Source organism: Apodemus sylvaticus, chromosome X (genome assembly GCF_947179515.1).
Source record: "Apodemus sylvaticus chromosome X, mApoSyl1.1, whole genome shotgun sequence".
Taxonomy (NCBI): domain Eukaryota; kingdom Metazoa; phylum Chordata; class Mammalia; order Rodentia; family Muridae; genus Apodemus; species Apodemus sylvaticus.
Window position 1 is genome coordinate 44,452,335 of NC_067495.1, and position 25,754 is coordinate 44,478,088.

General features: G+C 34.4%; 1 protein-coding gene across 1 annotated transcript in view; it reads left to right on the top strand.

The window, feature by feature from the left end:
* Dmd (dystrophin) overlaps nucleotides 1-25,754 on the top strand; it is a 1,772,476-nt gene that overhangs the window by 286,192 nt on the left and 1,460,530 nt on the right. The window contains exons 6-8 of the mRNA XM_052170230.1: nucleotides 6,512-6,700; nucleotides 7,495-7,676; nucleotides 16,132-16,282. Coding sequence (XP_052026190.1) covers nucleotides 6,512-6,700; nucleotides 7,495-7,676; nucleotides 16,132-16,282 — 522 coding nt within the window. The remainder of the gene's footprint in view (nucleotides 1-6,511; nucleotides 6,701-7,494; nucleotides 7,677-16,131; nucleotides 16,283-25,754) is intronic.

Here is a 25,754-nt window from a genome sequence, read left to right on the forward strand (position 1 = left end):
TTGCCCTATACTTCTTCACTGAGTCTTTCTAGAACAAGGGGCCACTCCTCCTTTCTTCTTGTACCTCATTTGATGTATGGATTATGTTTGGGGTATTCCAGTTTTCTAGGTTAATATCCACTTATTAGTGAGTGCATACCATGAGTCACCTTTTGAGTCTGGGTTACCTCACTTAGTATGATGTTTTCTAGCTCCATCCATTTGCCTAAGAATTTCATGAATTCATTGTTTCTAATGGCTGAATAGTACTCCATTGTGTAGATATACCACATTTTTTGCATCCACTCTTCTGTTGAGGGATACCTGGGTTCTTTCCAGCATCTGGCAATTAAAAATAGGGCTGCTATGAACATAGTAGAGCATGTATCCTTATTACATGGTGGGGAATCCTCTGGGTATATGCCCAGGAGTGGTATAGCAGGATCTTCTGGAAGTGAGGTGCCCAGTTTTCGGAGGAACCGCCAGACTGCTTTCCAGAGTGGTTGTACCAATTTGCAACCCCACCAGCAGTGGAGGAGTGTTCCTCTTTCTCCACACCCTCTCCAACACCTGCTGTCTCCTGAATTTTTAATCTTAGCCATTCTGACTGGTGTAAGGTGAAATCTCAGGGTTGTTTTGATTTGCATTTCCCTAATGACTAATGAAGTCGAGCATTTTTTAAGATGCTTCTCCGCCATCCGAAGTTCTTCAGGTGAGAATTCCCTGTTTAACTCTGTACCCCATTTTTTAATAGGGTTGTTTGGTTTTCTGGAGTCTAACTTCTTAAATTCTTTATATATATTGGATATTACCCCTCTATCTGATGTAGGATTGGTGAAGATCTTTTCCCAATTTGTTGGTTGCCGATTTGTCCTTTTGATGGTGTCCTTTGCCGTACAGAAACTTTGTAATTTTATGAGGTCCCATTTGTCAATTCTTGCTCTTAGAGCATACGCTATTGGTGTTCTGTTCAGAAACTTTCTCCCTGTACTGATGTCCTCAAGGGTCTTCCCCAGTTTCTTTTCTATTAGCTTCAGAGTGTCTGGCTTTATGTGGAGGTCCTTGATCCATTTGGATTTGAGCTTAGTACAAGGAGACAAGGATGGATCAATTCGCATTCTTCTGCATGCTGACCTCCAGTTGAACCAGCACCATTTGTTGAAAAGGCTATCTTTTTTCCATTGGATGTTTTCAGCCTCTTTGTTGAGGATCAAGTGGCCATAGGTGTGTGGGTTCATTTCTGGATCTTCAATCCTGTTCCATTGATCCTCCTGCCTGTCACTGTACCAATACCATGCAGTTTTTAACACTTATTGCTCTGTAGTATTGCTTGAGGTCAGGGATACTGATTGCCCCAGAATTTCTTTTGTTGCTGAGAATAGTTTTAGCTATCCTGGGTTTTTTGTTATTCCAGATGAATTTGTTAATTGCTTTTTCTAACTCTGTGAAGAATTGAGTTGGGATTTTGATGGGTATTGCATTGAATCTGTATATTGCTTTTGGCAAAATGGCCATTTTAACTATATTGATTCTGCCTATCCATGAGCATGGGAGGTTTTCCCATTTTTTGAGGTCTTCTTCCATTTCCTTCTTCAGAGTCTTGAAGTTCTTGTCATACAGATCTTTCACATGTTTGGTAAGAGTCACCCCAAGATACTTTATACTGTTTGTGGCTATTGTGAAGGGGGTCATTTCCCTAATTTCTTTCTCAGCCTGCTTATCCTTTGAGTATAGGAAGGCTACTGATTTGCTTGAGTTGATTTTATAACCTGCCACTTTGCTGAAGTTGTTTATCAGCTGTAGGAGCTCTCTAGTGGAGTTTTTTGGGTCACTTAGGTAGACGATCATGTCGTCTGCAAATAATGATAGTTTGACTTCTTCCTTTCCAATTTGTATCCCTTTGACCTCCTTATGTTGTCGAATTGCCCGAGCTAGTACCTCAAGTACAATATTGAAAAGATAAGGAGAAAGGGGGCAGCCTTTTCTGGTCCCTGATTTCAGTGGGATTGCTTCAAGTTTCTCTCCATTTAGTTTGATGCTGGCTACCGGTTTGCTGTATATTGCTTTTACTATGTTTAGGTATGGGCCTTGAATTCCTGTTCTCTACAAGACTTTAAGCATGAAAGGATGCTGAATTTTGTCAAATGCTTTTTCAGCATTTAATGAAATGATCCTGTGGTTTTTTTCTTTGAGTATGTTTATGTAGTTTATTGCATTGATGGATTTCCATATATTTAACCACCCCTGCATTTATGGGATGAAGCCTACTTGATCATGGTGGATGATTGTTTTGATGATTTTTGCATCAATTTTCATAAGAGAAATTGGCCTGAAATTCTCTTTCTTAGTTGGATCTTTGTGTGATTTTGGTATCAGCATAATTGTGGCTTCATAGAAGGAGTTTGGTACTGTTCCTTCTGTTTCTATTTGGTGGAATAGTTTGAAGAGTATTGGTGTTAAGTCTTCTTTGAAGGTCTGATAGAATTCTGCATTAAAACCAACTGGTCCTGTGCTTTTTTTGGTCAGAAGGCTGTCTATGACCCCTTCTATTTCTTTCGGGGTTATGGGTCTTTTTAGATGACCTATTGGATCCTGATTTAATTTTGGTATTTGGTGTCTGTCTAAGAAATTGTCCATTTCCTCCAGATTTTCCAGTTATGTTGAGTACAGGCTTTTGTAGTAGGATCTAATGATTTTTTTGAATTTTCTTGGTTTCTGTTGTAATATCTCCCTTTCCATTTATAATTTTGTTAATTTGGATACTGTCTCTGTGCCGTTTGGTTAGTCTGGTTAAGGGTTTATCTATCTTGTTGATTTTTTCAAAGAACCAGCTCCTGGTTTTGTTGATTCTTTGTATGGTTCTTTTAGTTTCTACTTGATTGCTTTCAGCCCTGAGTTTGATGATTTCCTGTCTTCTTCTCCTCCTGGGTGAATTAGCTTCTTTTTGTTCCAGTGCTTCCAGTTGTTCCGTTAATCTTCTAGTGTATGCTCTCTCCAATTTCTTTTTGGAGGCACTCAAAGCTATGAGTTTTCCTCTTAGAACTGCTTTCATTGTGTCCCATAGATTTGGGTATGTTGTGCCTTCATTTTCATTAAATTCTAAGAAATCTTTGATTTCTTTCTTTATTTCTTCCTTGACCAAGGTATCATTGAGTAGAGTATTGTTCAGTTTCCATGTGTATGTGGACTTTCTGTTGTTTTTATTGTTACTAAAGACCACTTTTACTCCATAGTGATATGATAGGAGGCATGGGATTATTTCAGTATTCTTATATTTTTTGAGGTCTGTCTTGTGACCTACTATATGATCGATTTTGGAGAAGGTACCATGAGGTGCTGAGAAAAAGGTATATTCTTTTGCTTTGGGATGAAAAATTCTCTCTCTCTATATATATAAGTCTATTAAATCCAATTAGTCCAAAGCTTCAATTAGTTTTACTGTCTCCCTGTTTAGTTTCTGTGTGCCTGATCAGTCCATTGATGAGAGTGGAGTATTGAAGTCACCCACAATTATTGTGTTATGTGCAATGTGTGCTTTGAGCTTTAGTAAAGTTTCTTTTATGAATGAGGGCGCCCTTGTATTTGGAGCATAGATGTTCAGGATTGAGAGTTCTTGTTGGATTTTTCCTTTGACCAACAAGAAGTGTCCTTCATGTCTCTTTTGATGATATTAGGTTGAAAGTTAATTTTATCTGATATTAGAATGGCAACTGTAGCTTGTTTTCTGAGACCATTTGCTTGTAGAATTGTCTTCCAGCCTTTTATCTAAGGTAGTTTTTGTCTTTGACACTGAGGTGTCTTTCCTGTATGCAGCAAAATGTAGGGTCCTGTTTATGTAACCAGTCTGTTAGTCTATGTCTTTTTATTGGGGAATTGAGTCCATTGATTTTAAGAGATATTAAGGAGTAGTGGTTATTGCTTCCTATCATTTTTGATGTTAATTTTATACTTGTGTGGTTATCTTCTTTTGGGTTTGATGAAAGAAGTTTAATATCCTGCTTGTTCCAGGGTATAGTTTCCCTCCTTGTATTGGTGTTTTCCCCCTATTATCCTTTGTAGGGCTGGGTTTGTAGAAATATATTGTGTAAATTTGGTTTTGTCATGGAATATCTTGGTTTCTCCATCTATAGTGATTGAGAGTTTCACTGGGTATAGTACTCTTGGCTGGAATTTGTGTTCTCTTAGAGTCTGCATGAGTTCTGCCCAGGATCTTCTAGCTTTCATATTCTCTGGTGAGAAGTCGGGTGTAATTCTGATAGGTCTTCCTTTATATCTTACTTGCCCTTTTTTTCTTACTGCCCTAAGTATTCTTTCTTTGTTTAGTACATTTGGGGTTCCGATTATTATGTGATGGGAGGTATTTCTATTCTGGTCCAGTCTGTTTGGAGTTCTGTAGGCTTCTTGTATATTCATGGACATATCTCTCTTTAGATTAGGGAAGTTTTCTTCCATAATTTTATTGAAGATATTTGCTGGCCCTTTAAGTTGTAGATCTTCACACTCATCAATGCCTATAATCCTTAGGTTTGGCTTTCTCATTGTGTCCTGGATTTCCTGGATGTTTTGGGTTACAAGCTTTTTGCATTTTGCATTTTCTTTAACTGTTGAGTCAATGGTTTCTATGGTATCTTTGGCATCTGAGATTCTTTCTTCTATCTCTTGTATTCTGTTGTTGATATTTGCATCTATTGCCCCTGATTTCTTCCCAAGGTTTTCGATCTCCAAAGCTGTCTCCCTTTGAGATTTCTTAGTTGTTCCTACTTCTGTTTTTATATCCTAGAAGTTTTTGCTCAGTTCCTTCACTTGCTTGTTTGTGTTTTCCTGTAATTCTTTGAGAGTTTTTTGTGTTTCCTCTTTCATGACTTCTGCCCGTTGATCAAAGTTCTCCTGTATTTCTTTAAGTGATTTTTGCATTTCCTCCTTATTAGCTACTAACTTCTGACCCATATTCTCCTGAATTTGTTTAAGTGATTTTTGAGTTTCCTTTGTAAGGGCTTCTAGCTTTTGATCATTTTTCTCCTGAATTTCTTTAAGAGATTTATTTATGTCCTTCACGTGTTCCTCTAACAGCATCCTTACCAGTGATTTTAAATCCAACTCTTGTTTTTCTGGCGTGTTGGGGTATCTAGGACTTACTCTTGTTGGAGAGTTTGGTTCAGATGCTGCCTTAATGTCTTGGTTTCTGTTAGTAATGTTCCTACATTTGCCTTTAGCCATCTAGTTCTCTCTGGTGTTAGATGGTCTTATTGTCAGAGGCTGGTGCTTCAACCTCCTGTGGACCTTTAAGGCTATTTCTGTGACACTGGATGACTGGGTTTCCTCTGGCACAGATTACTGATATGCTGCTTTCCTCTTTTTTGCCTTTGGAGCCCTGCTCAGTCTTGCCTCAAGCAATGATATACTTGGTTTGTCATGGGGAACCAGGTGTTCCCGGACTGCTCTGTCAGAGAGCGAAGATGGTGGCAGGGGTCACTCCCTCTGTTGATTCTCATGTAGGACACAGGACCCATGACAGAATGGCTGGTTTGCACCCCCAGAGATCTTAAGCTCAGGATAATACAGTACCTAGTGATGTTTTTATGCCCTGACAAGCAGCAAAGATGGCCACGGGGATTTGCTCCCTCTGCTGCTCTCTGTGCAGGACACAGGCCCCAAGCCTGACCTGCTAGTAGATGAACCACCTATGTGCTCAGGTCCTGGGCACAGGCAGATCCCTGGCGGTTTGCACCCCAAGAGATCTTAAGTTCGGGATAATACAGTGCCTAGTGATGCTTTTCTGCCCCAACAGGCAGCAAATATATGCTTTGCTTTTTCTTATATGCCATGGAACAAAATGTCGATTAAGGCTTATCAGGTCAGTTTGTGATACACTTCCCCCAGTCACTCACTTCACAGATGACTAGATTCTCTTTTTAAAGTTTTAAACCACTGTTTTCTTAGCTTTAGTGTCCTAGCAGATAGTCTAAGAAAACTGGTTAGTATCTTGCTTAATATCAGTCTAATTAACTTGAATAGAATAGAGCATAGTTGTCTTATAATATTCCATACTTAAGTTGTTGTCTAAATATAGAATCATCAGATATGTCTTCAAGGATTTTTTTTACATTACTTTTATACACCCTTACACATAAGTACTTGATATTTATTTTAAATGTTTTGGAAATATCTCATTATTTGTGGCATCTTCAAAGACATTTCCAAAGTGTGCATATATAATTCTAGTAATTTATAAGTAAATACACACACATTTATTTGTGTGTGTATACACACACATTAATTCCATTTCACAGAATTTAAAATTCAACAAAGTGATGATGCACTGTCTCACACTTTCATGTAATAAAGACAACCTTTAAAAATGTTAATTTCATGCATATTTCAACAGTCATTTGAGAATGTGTGTGTGTGTCATCACGAGGAAGTTAAAATACAGGCTCATTATTTTATGGTGTGCTTTTCATGATAATATTAATGTACTGAAATAGTTGCAAAACCACTAATTGTATAACACCAAATTTATTTTATTGTTCAGCATTTGGAAGCTTCCAGAGACAAGCCTGTTGGCAGTTCATTGATGGAGACTGAAGTAAATCTGGATAGTTACCAAACTGCTTTAGAAGAAGTACTCTCATGGCTGCTTTCTGCAGAGGACACATTGCGAGCACAAGGAGAGATCTCAAATGATGTTGAAGAAGTGAAAGAACAGTTTCATGCTCATGAGGTAAAAGAAAACACTGACTTCGGAAGCTAAAGCACATGATTTACAGGGTTAAGTCTTCATTTTGTCAGTTATTCTGAAAAAAAAAAAAACCAAGTGCAAATAAATTTGTTTGTGGGTTAATTTTGAGATGTTAACAAATGACATTTTTACAAGTGCTATCTGTAGTTCTGTTTCAGAGAACAAGTCTCAGATATTTCTAGTGGCTTAGCAATGACTCCCAGAAGAATAAAAAGTACAACAGCTTACTTTGTGTCAAGAAAAAACTGATCCCTCATTCTGAAGTACATTACAGAGCACCTACATAGTAACATGTTGAAATGTCCTCAGTAGGCGAGATTTCCTCGGATTATACAGTTGCTCAGATTATTCCTCTTTTCTTCCCCTATTTGTGAAAGATCTTTTGTATATCTCCGGAAGGCCTGATACAAACTGTGTAACTCAGGCTGACCCTGTCCTTATTGGTGCTTTTATTTTGATTTGTGCTGTGTTAATAAGCATGTGTTGCTGTTCCTGCTTATATAACCTTTCTGCTGGTCTTCCTGTGAGCTGTTTATTAAATATTCTGTCTGAAAGTGCTCCACGTAGTGTATTATCCCACACAAATTGTTCTAAGATGATTATTTTCTCTAATTTGTATTTAAAGTGATGTATAATTCCATGATATAAAACTTAAGTTATGCTTAATAAGAATATATATTTAAATTAGACAAAGGTTTAGAATTTCAACTAATCAAATTCAAACTACCAATGATTTCCTCAATTTCTTACTATAATCATTAACTTTTTCTTGTCAGGGGTTCATGATGGATTTGACATCTCATCAAGGACTTGTTGGTAATGTTCTACAGTTAGGAAGTCGACTAGTTGGAAAAGGAAAATTATCAGAAGATGAAGAAACTGAAGTGCAAGAACAAATGAATCTCCTAAATTCAAGATGGGAATGCCTCAGGGTAGCTAGCATGGAAAAACAAAGCAAGTAAGTTTTGTGTGTGTGTGTGTGTGTGTGTGTGTGTACATGTGTGCATATTCCTGTGTGTATGTGCATGTGTGTATGAATGTGTGGGTGTGCACATTCAACATAGTAACTTATACATATTAGGAAGTTACTTTACTATTGAGCAAACGCTCTGCATTTTTGAGATAGGATGGATCTTGGTAAATTCCCAAGCCTATCCTTGGACTTGTTATGGAACCCAATTTGATCTTGAAATTGCAGTCTTAAGCTTCAAAATTGAAAGTAGTTAGGATTATAAGTGGGAACCTCTATTCACTGCTTCAAGTAAACCTTTACTTGTTTATGATTACAATTTTACTATGATATGCCTGAAATTTTAGCCAAATAGTGCATGAAAAAAAAAAAGAGAAAAAAAGAAGGAAAGAAAGGGCATTACTGCTCGTAGGGATGGTAGGAAGGAAAGTTTATTTTGGATAAAGGTGAGAGCTGTGCCAGAAGTAGAGACAGTTGGGAGAGTTTAGTGTAGACATAATGAAACTGAGTTGTGCCATATGAGTGTGGGATAGGGGAAGAGAGGGAAGGAGCAGGTGCAGCAGTCAGGAGACCCAGTGGTACAAAGACCAGGTTACTGAAGTGTCTGGATTCTAGAGGGAAGAGCAGCTCAGTCCCATGTGCTGCAGAGTTCAGGATAAGGGGAGGGGTATGCTATCCAGGGGGGCCTTGTAAAAGCTAGCAACTGAGGGATGCAGGGATAGCCTGGTGACCCATGTCAAGTTTAACCTGTTAAATAGGTACTCCAGCCATTTGTTAAAGGTTTGAAACCTAAGAATTAGAAAGCCAGGACAGGGGTGATGATGAGCAACATACAGGGGCATTCCACCTTTCAAAAATGTATTTCTTATTTTCTTTTCTTAAAAAATTGGATATTTTATTTCTTTACATTTCAAATGTTATCCACTTTCCCAGTTCCCCCCTCCAAGAAACCCACTATTCCATCCTCTCCCCCTGCTTCTGTGAGGGTGTTCCTCTACCCACACACCCACCCACTCCCACCTCCTCATCCTCGAGTCCCCTACACGGGGGCATCAAGCCTTCACAGGACCAAGAACCTTTCCTCCCACTGATACCTGACAAGACCATCCTCTGCTACATATGCAGCTGGAGCCATGTGAGCTCCTTGGGTGATGGCTTAGTCCCTGGGAGCTCTGGGGGGGGGGTCTGGTATTTCTATGTAGTTACTTATGTTTATTTTAAGTATACTAGTTATTGTATGAGTTTATGTGCACAAGATATTTATTTGATGCTTGTGGAAGGCAAAAAAGGACAACAGAACCACAAGAACTTGAAGAAAACTAGAGTTACATGTGGTTGTGAGCTGCTATGGGGGCCCTGGGAACTGAACCCTAGCTGTCTACAAGAGTCGCAGCAATTACTGTTAAACACTGAGCCATTAGGAACTTCAAGCCTTCAAGGAATATCTTAAGAAAAAAAAACAGAACTGTTTTAGGTTCTGTGTTATTATTTTGATATAATTTAATACTTTTAATATAGATTCTCAACTTAAGGCATAAACTTTGGAAATTTAAGGAAAAAGCAACTGAATGTCACTATATATATAATGTCACTATAGCAACCGAAGTAGGGATGCTAGGCAGGGAGGTTGTTATCTACAGATCTAAGCTTCTGAGAATTGTCAAAATTTTGTTCCAGCTTATCTTGTATGACTTTCTATGAAAGTTAGATTGTGAATGTAGCAATCATAAAAAATATGAAACCTCCTGTGCATAAAGTATTTCATTAGTAATGGATGACCAGATAATTCTCTTCTGAAGGAGAAATAAGTGGTCAAGGTATTACTCATCTCATTATCAATATACCCATGGAGAAAAGTTTCTCAATTGTATGTGAAAATACTTATTCAAACACAATGTGGCTATTAATCAGTTTGAGAATATGTATCGACTTATTGAAAGAAAGAGATTTTGAGACATTTCTGAAAATGGCCTATTTCTCACAAAAGTAACAAGCAGATTTCTTCATTCTCGATGTGTTGCTTTGATTTATACTTTTAGGTGTGTGTATCCATGTAGAGCCTAGCGAGACAAGATAGATTTAATTTTAAATGAAAAGAAATGAAGTGCCAACTGTGGATTTGAATACATTAAGCTAAAGAAATTGTGAAAGTGCCTCAAGTTTACTTAGCTATTATTTATGAAGATTTAAAGCTTTAAAATAGGACTAAGAAACTTATTAGATATGCTGAGAGGATCATTGTGACAGTACTAAATTATAGTGTGGCAACAAGGAGACAGAGAACACATTTTTAAGCTAACATTTTTTGAAAGAATAAGTAATCATAAATTATCAAAGAGAATTTTCACAACTTTATCTATATTCCACATCAGAATATACTAGTATGTACATATTTAGATGATTTCCCTATTATTATCATTGCAATTACTTTAACTAAACCTAGAAGTGAAAATTATTGTGTCTTATTTCAATTATTGATACAGATTCCCATAAATCTTCACAGGAAAATATTTTTATTCCACGTATTTTCCTTCATAAATCAGAAGACACAGAGATGTCACATGTTAGTCAAATGTCTACAGTCTTTAGGGCAGTGATTCTATTTGCAACTTTACCTTAGAAGTTTCAAAACAGATTCCCTTAAGAAAAAAATCTATTTACTACTGACCCAATGACCTCCCATACTTTTTTCTTTTGTGTACTCTTTCTATATTTTTTCTTTTTTCACGTAGAAAAACCATGTGATATATGATATCCACAATTAATTAACTAATTTATTAATTTCACTTTGGGACTGACTTGCATAAAAAATATAAAGTCAACCTGAAAGTAAAATTTCATGTATTTTATTTTCCTAAAAGATTATCTCTATATCACTGGATCATTTGAAAACTAAAATGATAATATTACTACCTAGCTACAAATGGTAATAAGAGGAGCAGCAGTGACAACAACAAAAATAACAACAACACTCTACTATCTTATTTTTAGGGATTATTTTCAGGCTTTTGTTTATGGTTGAACATTGAGGATGATTATTAAAAAATGGGAAGTGCAGTATTTTTAGGAAAAATAGGGTTTTATAGAACATTTTATGGTTTTAAAAATGAAATACTAATATGGAACCAGTTGTAGCATCTAACATATTTAGACAATTTCTTGCAATAATATTATATTTCCTTTACCAAACAAATATAAATACATGAATGTTTGTACATAAGTATATCTTCCATGTCCCTTTCTATCTTTATTGACAAATATTACCTAATATTCTTGAGGTGCTTCATTTTCCCTAATTGAAGTAAATATAATAAGAAACCTCTAATTATCATAGGAGGTAAGAAATTATAGTTCTCATGAACCTTGTTGTATTCTACAGTGGTTGATATCCAATAAATAAAGATCATAATGAAAATTCCTAATAAGACTATATAGGAAGATGTCACAAAGTTTATGCAAAGGAATCATTGAACAGTTAGGCTCTGTTTGTATGTTTGTCATCTAAGAAAGAATTTAGTAGTTGATCACTTTAGCTTGAGATTTAAATAAGAATGGATGAGGAATTAGAGAATATGAGTAGTGGTAACAGCTAATACAAGAGTTCTAAAATAGAGACAGTGTGACTCATTGAACAAACTAAAAGGTCCATAGAACTGGACAGTTTGGAGATGATTCTTAGTCAATCCATCACATAGATTAAATTAATTTTTATGCTACAGAATATCTTTATGTAAGGGAAAGACAGGAAAAAGATATATATATATATATATATATATATATATATATATATATATATATATATGTGTGTATGTGTGTGTGTGTGTGTGTGCATGTATGTATATATACATATATATCATATATATGTCATATACATAAGGGGTCATATGTATGTGCAGATATATGTCATATATTTGCTTGGTACATATATATACATATGTGCACATATGTGCTACATATGTATACATATATATACATATGTATATACATATACATATACATATATATATATATATATATATATATATATATATATATATATATATAGGGATCAAAGACAAAGAAGGAATTACTGTATCCAGATACTCTATTTTACTCATGCACTTACATTATATATAATTGTTTACTTCCATCTTTTTTATTACATATTTGCTTTTTTTACATTTCAAATGGTATCCCCTTTCCTCGTTACCCCTCAGAAAACAATCTATCCAATCCCCCTCCCCCTGCTTACCTCCCTGCCCCCACTGACTTTTCTGACCTGGCATTCCCCTACACTGGGGCATCAAGCCTTCACAGGAACAATGGCCTCTCCTTTATTTGATGTCTGAAAAGGCCATCCTCTGCTATATATATAGCTCGAGCCTTGGGTCCTTCCATGTGTGCTCTTTGGTTGGTGGTTTAGCTTCTGGGATCTCTGGGGGTAGTGGTTGATTCATATTATCATTCCTCCTGTGTTCTTTAATAGTAATGCTTTTGCTTTGGACTTACTAGGAGTTATCTTTCAAATTCAGATATTACCCTTCTGCAGTTTGTATTTAGGAGAAAGTATTTCACAAACCATCAATAATTACTATCAGTCTTGAGAAGATAACAATTAAAAATGGAGATAACAACTTGCTGTCATGTCTACTTTACTTAAATTTGAATCCACTTTATTTAAAGGATAAGCCTTCTCGTCAATGCTTGTTTATTTGATTTGGATGAATTTCCTTCCCTTCCATGTTATTTAGTTTCCTGATTCATACAACAGTCACAAAGCATTTATGTACATATTTTTAAAAGACATTGGTTGTGATGTGATATTTAAAAGTACTTTTTGAAGCAAAATTACTACAAAGCATAATGAACAATCATAGTCATGAATAAGAGAAATTGCATGAAGCTAATTATTTCTTACCTGCACAATACTGCCTAAATATATAATTTTTATTGGTTACTACATAGTTTTCTAATTTCTTCACTGATTTTTTTAAAAAATATATTGGAATGTCTTTTTATGAGGGCTGGGGTACATGATCAGAGATAATCAACATAATATTTAAAATTCTGTTTATTCAATTAGAACATTTAAATATATCCTTACCAAGAAATAGCAGTCAATGAATACAAATAATTCTCTCCACATTCTCTTTCCTCTTTAGTTAATATTATTTGATACTTTCTTTCATAATTCCTTACTCTAAATCTCAACTTCTGTGGCCATGACTTGACTCTGTGGAAGCTGACACAGGCATCTGTTAAGACATGTATGGTCATAAATTATTTGATTATCCCTAAACTGATATTTTTCCAGGATAAATCCCTAACACTAATTTTGGGGATCCAAATGAGACAACAAAGTGCCTCTGCTTTCAAATGAAATAAGATAGTGCATGCTGACATTCTTGAGCTAGAAATCTGATGTAAAGTAAGCTAAATGTTTTTTGTTTGGTTCAGTTTTTTGACACATAATTCTCTAAGGATGGTAGGAGGTGAGAGAAGAGGAGAAAAAAAAATGAAGCTTCCAACTGTGGAAGCACAGACAACCGGCATGGGGACAACAGAAGATCTCTTTCCTACATGAATAAACTAATTAATTTGATTGGGAAAAAAGCAACCTGTAGAGAGCAGAAGAGATTTACTGACATTTCTATGAGGACTAAAAATGATGAGCACAGCAAGATCCATCAACTTTTCAGATAATTGTGGTTATGACATGGAGAGGAAAACTAAAGCCTTTGTGATAGTTAACGGAAAATGAAAGCAAATCAGTATGGAGGAAGTAATGTTATGGCTCATAAAGTCAGCTGGAGGATAGATGCAAATAGTGTCTTGGATTAAACACAAGATATACCATGAAAAATCATTATGAATTACCATCAATGATTTGACTGTAGAGAAAGGTCTTCAAAAATTCAACCTCTTTTTTCTCCCAAATATTGCCTGTTTTGATCATGAATTAGATGCGATATGAAGTAGGGGATAGAGAAAATATGATTAAGAAAAAATAAGTAAAGTATTTTCTCACAAATTAACAAAGTAACTAGCATATTGCATGTTTAATGAAATCACACAGACATTCGTGAATTTGAACTGAATTTCCAAGCAGTGCACATCATAACATGCATGATGCCAAATGCCAGTTTTAATTTTACATTAGAGTTTGATATAATATTGCTTTTATTATTTCACCCCTTGATGATGATATGATGTCTGCATATATCTATCACAAGAATCATATGAATCACCTGAGAACTTGATGAAAAGTACAAAAGTTTTTTTTCCTAAGTCTCATCTGTAGAATCAGAATCTGCAGTTTATCAAGATCCCATGTCATTTCTAAACATACTACAGAATCACTGATCTACGTTAAATAATTTGAAAAGTATATCCATACTCCTTTCATCAACATGTGAATAAATTATACCTTCTCTCTGTATTTTATAAAAATTGGGATAGAACAAATATTTTAAGTTCCTTCAAAATTTATGTTGCTAATGTTTCATTCAGGCCTCAAATGTTAATTCTTTTTCCCACAGCTGATTGTTGAAATAGAAATATTCTGAACGAGCAACAATATATAATAGAGACATTATAGGAGTTCTAAAAAATTATTGGTTGGATTATAAACGTAAGCTTTAAACACAATTTATGTGAAATGAGGTCAAGTACATGTGACCATGGTGTTTTTTCTACCCAAAATGAAAATAGTATATATCAATCAAGCAAAATGTAGACATCCATTATACTAATATACAGTATGCCACTCATAGAATTTAATTACAAAAAAATCTGAATCTCTATAATACATATATAAGCTATAGTATACTATTTTAGAAGAATGCTTTCATCTGAAAATAACACTAATTAGCAAATTAAGTTTATTCATGTATCCATCCATCCAAATAACATTTATTATCTACTATATTCCCAGCACTGATTTAGATATGAACAATAAAACATCTTTCTCTTCTGAATATAAAGTCTTATATTTTCACAGGATACAGAATAGAAAAAGGGAAAGAGGGTATGGAATATGTTCAGAGAGTAAAACATACTTCTTATTTCAAAACAGTGGACAACTTTCAGATATAATATTAATTACAAATGTTAAACAAATATGTTTAGGGACCAAGCTATGAGGATATCTAAGTCACAGGAGCAAGACTGATAAATGTCCTAAGGCAGAAGGAAGTGAGGTGGTGGAGCAAACAGTGTGTCCATTTGACCTGAGGTAAAATTGTGATCTGATTTATAAGTAACACTGATTCAAGTTAATGAACTTAATAAATAAATTACATTGATTCAAGTTATTTTTTCCTTTTTTATTTTTTATTTACATTTAAAATGTTATCCCCTTTTCTGCTTGCCCCTTTGAAAATGCCCTATCCCATTCCCCTCCCTTTGTTCACCAACTCACCCAGTCCCTACCATCTATAGATAGTCCTAAATATTCTGTATAATGTTGGAGCATCTATCTAAAGCCTTCTTGCATAGACCATCTGACAGACCTTAGATGAAGCAGTCAGCTGTTGTGTAGAGCTTCTCAGTTTGCTTTCTTATTCAACTTTTCAGAGAGTTCTGAAGATTGAATAGAGGTCACCATGTTTGTTGGGAAGTGCCTTTACCCACTGATTTACATTACAAGCTCCAGTGCTCTTTTATTTTAAGATATCAACATTTAACTGGCTATGTGAAAAGTTTTAGAATGCTGATATTTCTAGATATTTGATAAAGTGATATACATATATACACATAGAAACCCATGTATACAAATATACATACATAATATGTATATATATACAGACATACATCTATAATACAGATATAAATATATATATATATACATATACATACACATATAAACTGTACAATTTCCACATATACACTTACCCATTTATAAATGTATACATATATACATTTAACATATGTATACACATGCACATATATGTATACACACACATATACACACCTGGATACATGTATATATGTGTACATACATACTTAAATATACATATACCCATACACATATATGTACTATATATATATATATATGCAGAAACACACATGTATATAAGTATATATGCATATATGCATGTATCCATGTGGATATGTATATGCATATTTATACATATGTGTGCATGTTAAATGTATATATGTATACATTTATAAATGGGCAAGTATATATTTGGAAATTATATATACATATTTGTATATATATGTATGTATGTATGTATGTATGTATGTATGTATACATGTATGTCTGAGGGAACAAAATAGCTATAGTAGCACCAGAAAAAATAATTTTAGGTGCTTTACTCCTGTAATTTTAATATCTAATATTCCAAGACATCAGGTAGGCAATCAGTTTTATGTGTGTTTTTATGAATATGTGTGTTTATTAAAAATAAACTGCTTTAGTAGAGTGTCAATAGCTTTTTTAAAATTATCATTATGTTTTTAGTTTACACAAAGTTCTAATGGATCTCCAGAATCAGAAACTAAAAGAGCTAGATGACTGGTTAACAAAAACTGAACAGAGAACAAAGAAAATGGAGGAAGAGCCATTTGGACCTGATCTTGAAGACCTAAAATGCCAAGTACAACAACATAAGGTATGTAGATATTATGAGGTTTGCTTTCTAGAATATTAAATACTTTGTACATGTATCTGTATTGCATATAGATATAGAATCATATGACAACTTATAGATAAGACAGGAAGCTTCTGCTCAATAATTTGAAATAAGTGACCTGTTTCATTTCAGTAATTATTGTTCTGATTCGACTTTGTGCTCTTCTAGTGTTTAAGTGTTGCCAATATTATGATTTAAAGAGGTGTATCATTTAAGAATTATTTAAGCCCTTAAGATTCTTCTCACATAAGTAAGATTAAGGCCCCTGTTAAAAATTAAAAATAAGGTGTTGTTAAAAAATAAAAAGAGGTGTTGGGCACCATTTCTGATATTTATTAATATCTATGTGAGAAACCAAACAAGAAGATTCTAAAAGCTGACATGGATTTCAAGCCTCTTAAATGCAGGGGGAAATTCTTTGTGTTGTTTTGTAAAAACCCTATCTGAAATAATTTTGTTATGGTAGCACAAAATAAACTAAAGCATATCTTCTTTCTAAAATAAAACTTAGTCAGGAAGATTTACATTAGAAAATATTTACACATATTCCTTGAAGAGATTCTGTTTTCCTGTGAGACAGCTTCTTCAGAGATTGTACAAATTTATTTTGAAACATATATAAGGTTGTACTTTGTATATGTTTAGCTTTAGCCCATATCCATTAAAACATAACAAAATTGGTTATAAGTATATGTAAAATTGTATTTTTAAATTTTAAGAGTTTCAGTACAAATTACACATATATTTAGACATACACTTTCTGGTTGTTGGAAGGTATTTGTTGTTTTCTTGGTTTTTCTTTACATTAATTGAGACACCATGAATGTGTGTATGTGTGTGTTTATATGTTTGTATCAACACAGATTTACTCCAGAATTCTCATGTTGATTGATGTAATTAGACTATTCAATGCTATGACTATTTGTGAGGTTTGTACTTACAGTAGGAAATTTCCTCCTCCAAGAATACAGATATGTTTCCAGGAACATTTGTCATCAGTCAAGAATCAAAGCCACACAGTGAGCAAATGGAAAACCGAAATTCCTTGGTAAACTGGAGATTGTAAATCAGCAACTAATATTTTTAATCTATGTATTCCCAATTGATTTTATTGAAAATTTTATTTGACACACTATTATTTAAAGGCCTGAGCTTGGTACTGTGAAGAGATTTATTTTTAGTGATGTTAGCCATGCCATCCAAGAATCTGATAGTCTGACAATTACCTGAAGTGTTTTACAATTTTCTTTGGAAGATATAAAGTGAATGGAATGGAAGATATTTGACTAAAATTGTTATAAAATCAGATCGATTGTTCATTACTGGAAAATATGCCATTTCCAATGAGTATGAAATTGCTTTATGGAAATAATTTGAAGCAAAAAAGCAAAATGATTATGTGCAAGTTGATTATGCAACATGTTGTATCTAAGACATACTCCTGTGCAATGTATAATCAAATTAGAAAAAATAGACACACTGGCTCTGAATGAAGCCAACTCTTAGGTTTAACTGTTTGCATACATCTTGGAACAAATTTTTGCTTTTAGAATTAAAAGTCTGGAAAACACATTGAAGATACGTAATACAATGAAGTAAATTTCATTAGACTTCCATGCTTTATAATTTTAGGTATGTGAGTTCAAGTTAATAACTAATTGAAATAATCATTGATTCATTTATACCTCCATTTTCCTAAGAAAATTTATAAATCCAGGAAAATAAGAAATTTGCTTTTGAAAACAAAGTGCATCACTAACTTTTATCTTTCTGCATTATCACATTACCTACTATGTATAATATTTAAAGTATTTAACTCTCAGTAACCAGCCTATAGAAATCCTTGGACTATCTCCATTTTTCCTTTAGTTGTGGTTGTTGTTTTTAAATATTTTCTTTTATGTATCTATATCTATATCTATATCTATATCTATATCTATATCTATATCTATATCTACAATCTATCATCATCGATAGATAGATAGATAGATAGATATAGTTATAGGTATAGGTATATAGATAGATATTGATAGATATAAATAGAAATAGATAGATATTCTCATATAATTCATCCTTATTATATTTCCCCTCTCTCTAATCGTTCCAGTCAATCCTCAGCATGTTTCCCATTCAGATTTACCTTCTTTCTGGTTCTCATGATAAAAAAACACCTGGCAGATTATCTTTTATGTTTTTTGTCTTTTTGCAGAACTTGTGATCAACCTCATAGAATTACATATACTAGACAGGTACTTCACCAGAGAGCTACATCCCAAACTCTAAATTTCTGTTTCTTGGGGATGATTGCAAAGAGAAAAATTTATGGAAAGATACTAGTTTTGTTAAAAAGGACTAATTAAAATTCTGATCTGATCATAAGGCACATGTTCCTTAACTGACAAATAAGATAAAAATCTTTGAAAATCTTATAAGAGCACTACGAATATTATAGATACACTTGTGTACATTTTGTGAGAGCATTTCTTGATGCCCTTTTTTTAGCAGCACTTCATACATGGAATATTCTATGCTCTATCAGCATGAAATGCCATCAAATTAAGATATTTCAGTGAACCTACCAATTAGAAATTTAAAATATACTAGTTGTTACAATTAAATTCAGCTAAATGGTAAACTCTGGATAGATGTGAATATTTCAGTTTGGTGTAAATTTTTAATAAGAAAAGTATAGCAAAATACTTTCTATTCAGTGCCCCTAGCTGTTCACTTGAAGAAAGCATTTAGAGGATTGCTTTGCATCTCAGGTACCTAGCACTGATTCTTTCTAGGGACTGAATATATTGAAACTCTAACAAATTTTCAGAAAATACTCTTGCTGAAAAATCTTTGTCTCAGTGGTGGTGTGTTTTACTGGTGTTCTTAGGGAATTTTATCTTAAATTAGTAGGGATATGATTGAGGATTAAGGGCCTTCTGTGAATTGGAGATTTCATTATTTGGAAAGGGATTTTTATTAAAAGGAAATACTCTCACTAGAGAATTTTGTCCTGTGGTACTTACACTAACATGGAGTTTTGGTTCCTTATCTGGGTTTCAAAGTCTTTTCAGATTTAGATTTTCAACAATGTCTCAATGACAATATCAACAAAGGTATAATAGCTCATTAAAATATGAAGTTATAAATATAATATTCCCTATATTCAGACTTCTGTGTTCTGTTCTAAATGCTAATTAATACAAACCAAATAAACTATTAGAAGGTCAGTCACCTATCCATTCCTTGAAGTTAATTTCAAGCATTTTAGGTGCCAAAATTGTGAAATATCCTCATCCAATGACCTTTAAAATGATCTAGATGTTCATGTAACAGAGAAGGTTTGGTGTAATCCCACCAAAGGAACTGACCTTTCATTTCAGTTCACTGTATCCCGGTAGCTTTGAACAAACACTCATTAAAGCCTCTGGGTGTGTTGAAGAATACAGACACCAACTGTCCCTGAAATCCTTCTCAAGCATCTCAAAGTCACATATGTCACATAGATACAGAACAGGGAAACATTATTCGAGGCAGAATAAAGCAAAAAGCATGAGAGTTGAATTTGATGATGTGTTGGAATAAAGGAAATGGAGTTTGAAAAGGTGAAGTGTGGTTTATCTGTATTGTGTGCTAATGTTTTACATAGCTAGGGCTAGAGAATTATTGTTTCAGTGTGAAAAGTCTATACAGGAGACCTAGGCAGTTGCAGTTTTCTATGACTCATAAGGAACCACCATGGTCCTGATATTGAAGCAAAATAAGTAGCAAGTAAGAAAAATCTTAACTTTGTGGACAATATGACTAATAAAAGAAATATCACAAGAAAGCAGGAAGCAAAGGAGACATCTTAGAAAATCTATTTCAGCAAGTATGTACAATATGAAAAATCCTAAATGGATATAAGAAACATTTGGATCTCAACAGCTGAGCCTAGAATTAGAGAATGAGCAGAGAACTTTAAATAACAGATTCTGAGACGAGGCAGCCAGAATACTAGAGTTGGAAATAAAAAAATAGGCAATAAAAAAAGATGCAGTATTTGGGATGAGTGAGACAGATAAGCCTTGAGAATGCCTTAAAATCAAATAGTGCTTGTAGTGCTTTGGAAGCTCTCTCCCAGCCTAAGGATGATTAACATTACACACACTTACTGCTATGAAGTCCCACTTGAATTTCTATCCTTTGCCCCTGTAAGTATTTAATGAAATTTTGATGCCTATGTGAGTAAAGATAAACAATACACTCAGGACAAAAATATCATACTATTACCAGAGAACCAAAGATCATCTGTGTTTCTGCAATGCCTGACAGAGTACTTAGGAAATAATTGCTTCAGAGATGTTTTATCAGAAAACGTTTTAACAATTCTCACTATGTCATCACATTAGCGATCTTCATCATTGCTACCTTTCTGACAAGGGAGACAAACTTGACAACTGAAATAGACAATAAAAATATGTGTAGCTGCAAAAAGCAACTCATAACGATGGGCAAGAAATATTTCTATGAAAGAACTTACATAGATCTATATCTTGTTCTTTTTCTTAAGTTCACTTCTCTGTCCTCATCACAGTATTTTTTTATTCAAGTACCTCCATTGATATTTACTGTAGAATACTTTTTTCAAAGTAATACTATGTTAACATAAATAAATAGAATTTAAAGTAAAATAGGTGTCACTTTCATGCACTAGATATAATATGTTTGTAGTGCTGTTATAATTTTTTTCTTTTTTTATTCGATATATTTTTTATTTACATTTTTATTTACATTTCAAATGATTTCCCCTTTTCTAGACCCCCACTCCCCGAAAGTCCCATCAGCCCCCTTCCCTCCCCCTGTTTTCCCACCCAACCCTTCCCACTTCCCTGTTCTGGCTTTGCCCTATCCTGCTTCACTGACTCTTTCCAGAACAAGGGGCCACTCCTCCGTTCTTCTTGTACCTCATTTGATGTGAGGATTATGTTTTGGGTATTCCAGTTTTCTAGGTTAACACCCACTTAAAAGTGAGTGCATACCATGATTCATCTTTTGAGTCTGTGTTACCTCACTTAGTATGATGTTCTCCAGCTCCATCCATTTGCCTAAGAATTTCATGAATTCATTGTTTCTAATGGCTGAATAGTACTCCATTGTGTAGATATACCACATTTTTTGCATCCACTCTTCTGTTGAGGGATACCTGGGTTCTTTCCAGCTTCTGGCAATTATAAATAGGGCTGCTATGAACATAGTAGAGCATGTATCCTTATTACATGGTGGGGAATCCTCTGGGTATATGCCCAGGAGTGGTATTAGCAGGATCTTCTGGAAGTAAGGTGCCCAGTTTTCTGAGGAACCGCCAGATTGTTTTCCAGAGTGGTTATACCAATTTGCAACCCCACCAGCAGTGGAGGAGTGTTCCTCTTTCTCCACATCCTCTCCAACACCTGCTGTCTCCTGAATTTTTAATCTTAGCCATTCTGACTGGTGTAAGGTGAAATCTCAGGGTTGTTTTGATTTGTATTTCCCGAATTACTAATGAAGTTGAGCATTTTTTAAGATGCTTCTCCGCCATCTCAAGTTCTTCAGGTGAGAATTCTTTGTTTAACTCTGTATCCCATTTTTTAATAGGGTTGTTTGGTTTTCTGGAGTCTAACTTCTTGAGTTCTTTACATATATTGAATATTAGCCCTCTATCTGATGTAGGGTTGGTGAAGATCTTTTTCCAGTTTGTTGGTTGCCGATTTGTCTTCTTGATGGTGTCCTTTGCCTTACAGAAACTTTGTAATTTTATGAGGTCCCATTTGTCAATTCTTGATCTTAGAGCATACACTATTGGTGTTCTGTTCAGGAACTTTTCCCTGTACCGATGTCCTCAAGGGTTTTCCCCAGTTTCTTTTCTATTAGCTTCAGAGTGTCTGGCTTTATGTGGAGGTCCTTGATTCATTTGGAGTTGAGCTTAGTACAAGGAGACAAGGATGGGTCAATTCCCATTCTTCTGCATGCTGAACTCCAGTTGAACCAGAACCATTTGTTTTTTAAATCTAGTTTAAAAGACAAGTGATTTTTTGTAATGATTTTAGTAGTAGATTTCAGAGACAGATGTATTATAGATAATGTCCTTGATTATTTTTGCAATAATAATGATATTCATGTTCTTATATATTCCAGCATATGCTCTCCTAACATCTGAAGACATAGGTTATTTCTAGAAAGGATTATAAAATAATTGAATCATATTTTATTGTTGTTTTCAATTATGTCAGCACACTAAGAATATTTAGTAATTAAAATGTATGAAATATGATTAACAAAGATATCAGGAATAAGTAATTATACTCAGCATGGCTTTTTCAACTGCATTTAGTTTATCAATAGTAAAATTATATGTGCATATTCCATAATAAAACATCAATGCCTTTATCATTTCCTAGTACCACTAAACACTGTGATGGCTGATTCTGAAGTATTATTTCATTTAACTCCAATACTAAATTTGTGCTAGAGAGATTTTGACACATAAATCTTTATTAAGGGGTTGCACAAAATAGTATCACCAGAAACTGGTAGACTCCAATTTTCTTTTTATGTTGCAGTATTTTGCAGGCTACATTTGAATTAAAGAACTCAATAGATCTCCCTGCCCATGCTTCAGATGTTTCAATGTGACAGATTCACAGACTCCTGTTTTTACCCTCACCTTCTACTTTCAAACCAAGAAACTTCCCCATTCTCTTAGAGTTTAATTAAATTGTGATTCGCTCTGTGACCCTATAGTTTAGATACCATGCAGAGTGCCAGACCAGAGACTGCAGTGCTCTAAGGGAATTGTGGATTTGAAGTAGGAAGATACAGAGACTGAGAAGAAAGAAGCATGTAAATTTAGAATGAACCTTGGTAGAAAAGTATGCTGGTGGTAGCTGTTCACAGAATACTCAGAATGAAAATGTTTGAAGCAATGATAAGTTTATATCCATTCAGTATCCCTTTCTATAATTTCGAGCGAAAGGGAGGAGTAAAGCAAAAAGACAAGAGGAAATAGCTCATAATGATAGTTGCATTACTATCTGGAAAAAGAATAAGAAATAGATTGATTTAACTATTTAATGTTATATTTAGTATATATGGATGCATGAATTCATTGATTGTAGGGGAGAATAAATGGCAAGACAATTAAGGGCTGCCACTTAGTGATTATGAGTTTTACTTTATGACATGCCTGTTGCTATGATAATTTCTCAGCAATAAAGTAAATCATTAGATCTATTAACTTAAAACTGCATTTTCCTTTAAATAATATTTCTATTCATTCATCAAAATTTCATATATTCATATGATGTTCTCTGATAATATTTCTCAATCTGTGTCTCCTTCCAACACTACCTGGTGTCTCCATTACATCTGCTTCCCAACTTCACATCTTTTCTCCCTATCTTTCTCAACAATACTCATTTGAGTCCAATTAATGTTTTCTATACAACATTCCCATGTGTGTTGGGCCATCCATTGGAAACCCATTCAACCTACCAGTGGGTATATGCTCAATGGAAACTGACTCAATCTCCTTCATCAGCCATAAGTTAAAAGTAGTTTCTCCACTAATAGTTGGATTTCAATGGTGTGGCCATGCAGAAATTTTGACTAGTTTGTTCAGTTCTTGTGTAAGTAAACACAGTAGCTGTGAGTTACTGTGATTATATATATGCATATATATATATATATATATATATATATATATATATATATATATATATATATATATATATATATGCCATGTCAGTATTTCATAGCTCTCTTCCCCATCTGCTGACTCTTACATTCTTTGTGCACTCCCACCTCCTGGCAAGTTTTTCTCTGGGCCCTGGATGATGGCAGATAGAAGGAGATGATTCATCCACAGCTGAGCACTCATAGATACTTATGCAGTACTCTCATCAGTTATGAGTCTTTTAATTCCTTTTGTTAATCTTGTATAAATAATTTGCAAATGTAATGGTTATTTTAGGGACCTGGGTTATGGAGAAGCAGGAAAGAGCTCTTACCTGTCACCAAAAAACAGAATTCATGTCTCAGCATTTAAGTCAAGTGACTCAAAAATGCCTCAAACTGTGGCTGCAAGGCATCCATTCCCACTTTTTGTCTGTGTATGTTCCTGAAACACACACACACACACACACTCACACAAGAATACTCATAGCAAGGCACACATGAGCACACACACCAAAACACCCTACCCTCAAACTAATACAAACATTCATAAAAATTGTAAAAGGAAACATTTTTTTAAATTTTTAAGGTTTTAAATCAATTATATATTTTTCAGACCCTAAAACTGCTGTCATTTCATGAATTTCTAGAATTACATTTATAAGATAAGGAGTGGTACATTGCATTGGATTAGGATGAGTGGAGGAGTTAGGTAAACACTGTTCTGGAGGGATTATTTTACAGCTTTCTCTTGGATATGTCTAAATTTGGGAGCTCAGAAATAAGTTGCTTGTTAATATTTTTACAGCTAATATAATATGTTAGGCAAATGCTAATCAATCATACCTTAGTCTGTGATAAGAACAACTCTGGATGGCTAAATATCCATCCAGATATTTTTCACTAATTAGACACCTGAAGCTTAGTTTAGTAAGAGATACAGGAATCAAACCTAGGACAATTGTTAAATGGTGTTCTCATAAATGTATTCTCATTTTAATTTAATTTTCTACATACTATGTCATATTTATTGAAATTCTAAATCATATACAAATATAACAATTCTGTTACCAAAAATGTTTTTCTTAATAATAGAACTCACTTTCAGCTCTTAAAAATCAGTGCTTGTATAGTTTTTCAAGGTTCCTTGTTGAAGTTATCTTTTAGAAGTCTTCTTCTTCTTCTTTTAGATGCCAAGTCCCACTTTGCAGAAACAAAAATATTCCCTCTAAGTATTTACCCCATGTAGAGAATTGACAAAAATACAACTTTCAAGAAGAACTTGCTAGGCTTTTGAGTGCAAGTTACCTGAATCTGTGCTGTGACCAAAGGAACTAGCATACAGTACCTTTTATTTCCATTTTAATTTCAGACATTTTCCCCCTTCCCAATGTTCCCTCCATAAAACCCCTATCACCTCCCCTCCCTTGGCCTCTATGAGGGAGGTCCCCACTGACCAAAATTATTCATTTTCTTTTTTTAAAATTAGACATATTCTTTATTTACCTTTCAAATGATTTCCCCATTTCCTGGTCCCCCCTTGAAAGTCCCATAAGCCATCTTCCCTCCCCCTGTTTCCAAATCAACCCCCTCCCACTTCCCTGTCCTGGTAATCCCCTACACTTCTGCATCAAACCTTGCCAGGACCAGGGCCCTCTCCTCCCTTTGATGTCCAACAAGGCCATCCTCTGCTGCCTATGCATACAGAGCCATGAATAACATCATGTGTACTATCTGGTTGATGTTTTTGTCCCTGGGAGCTCTG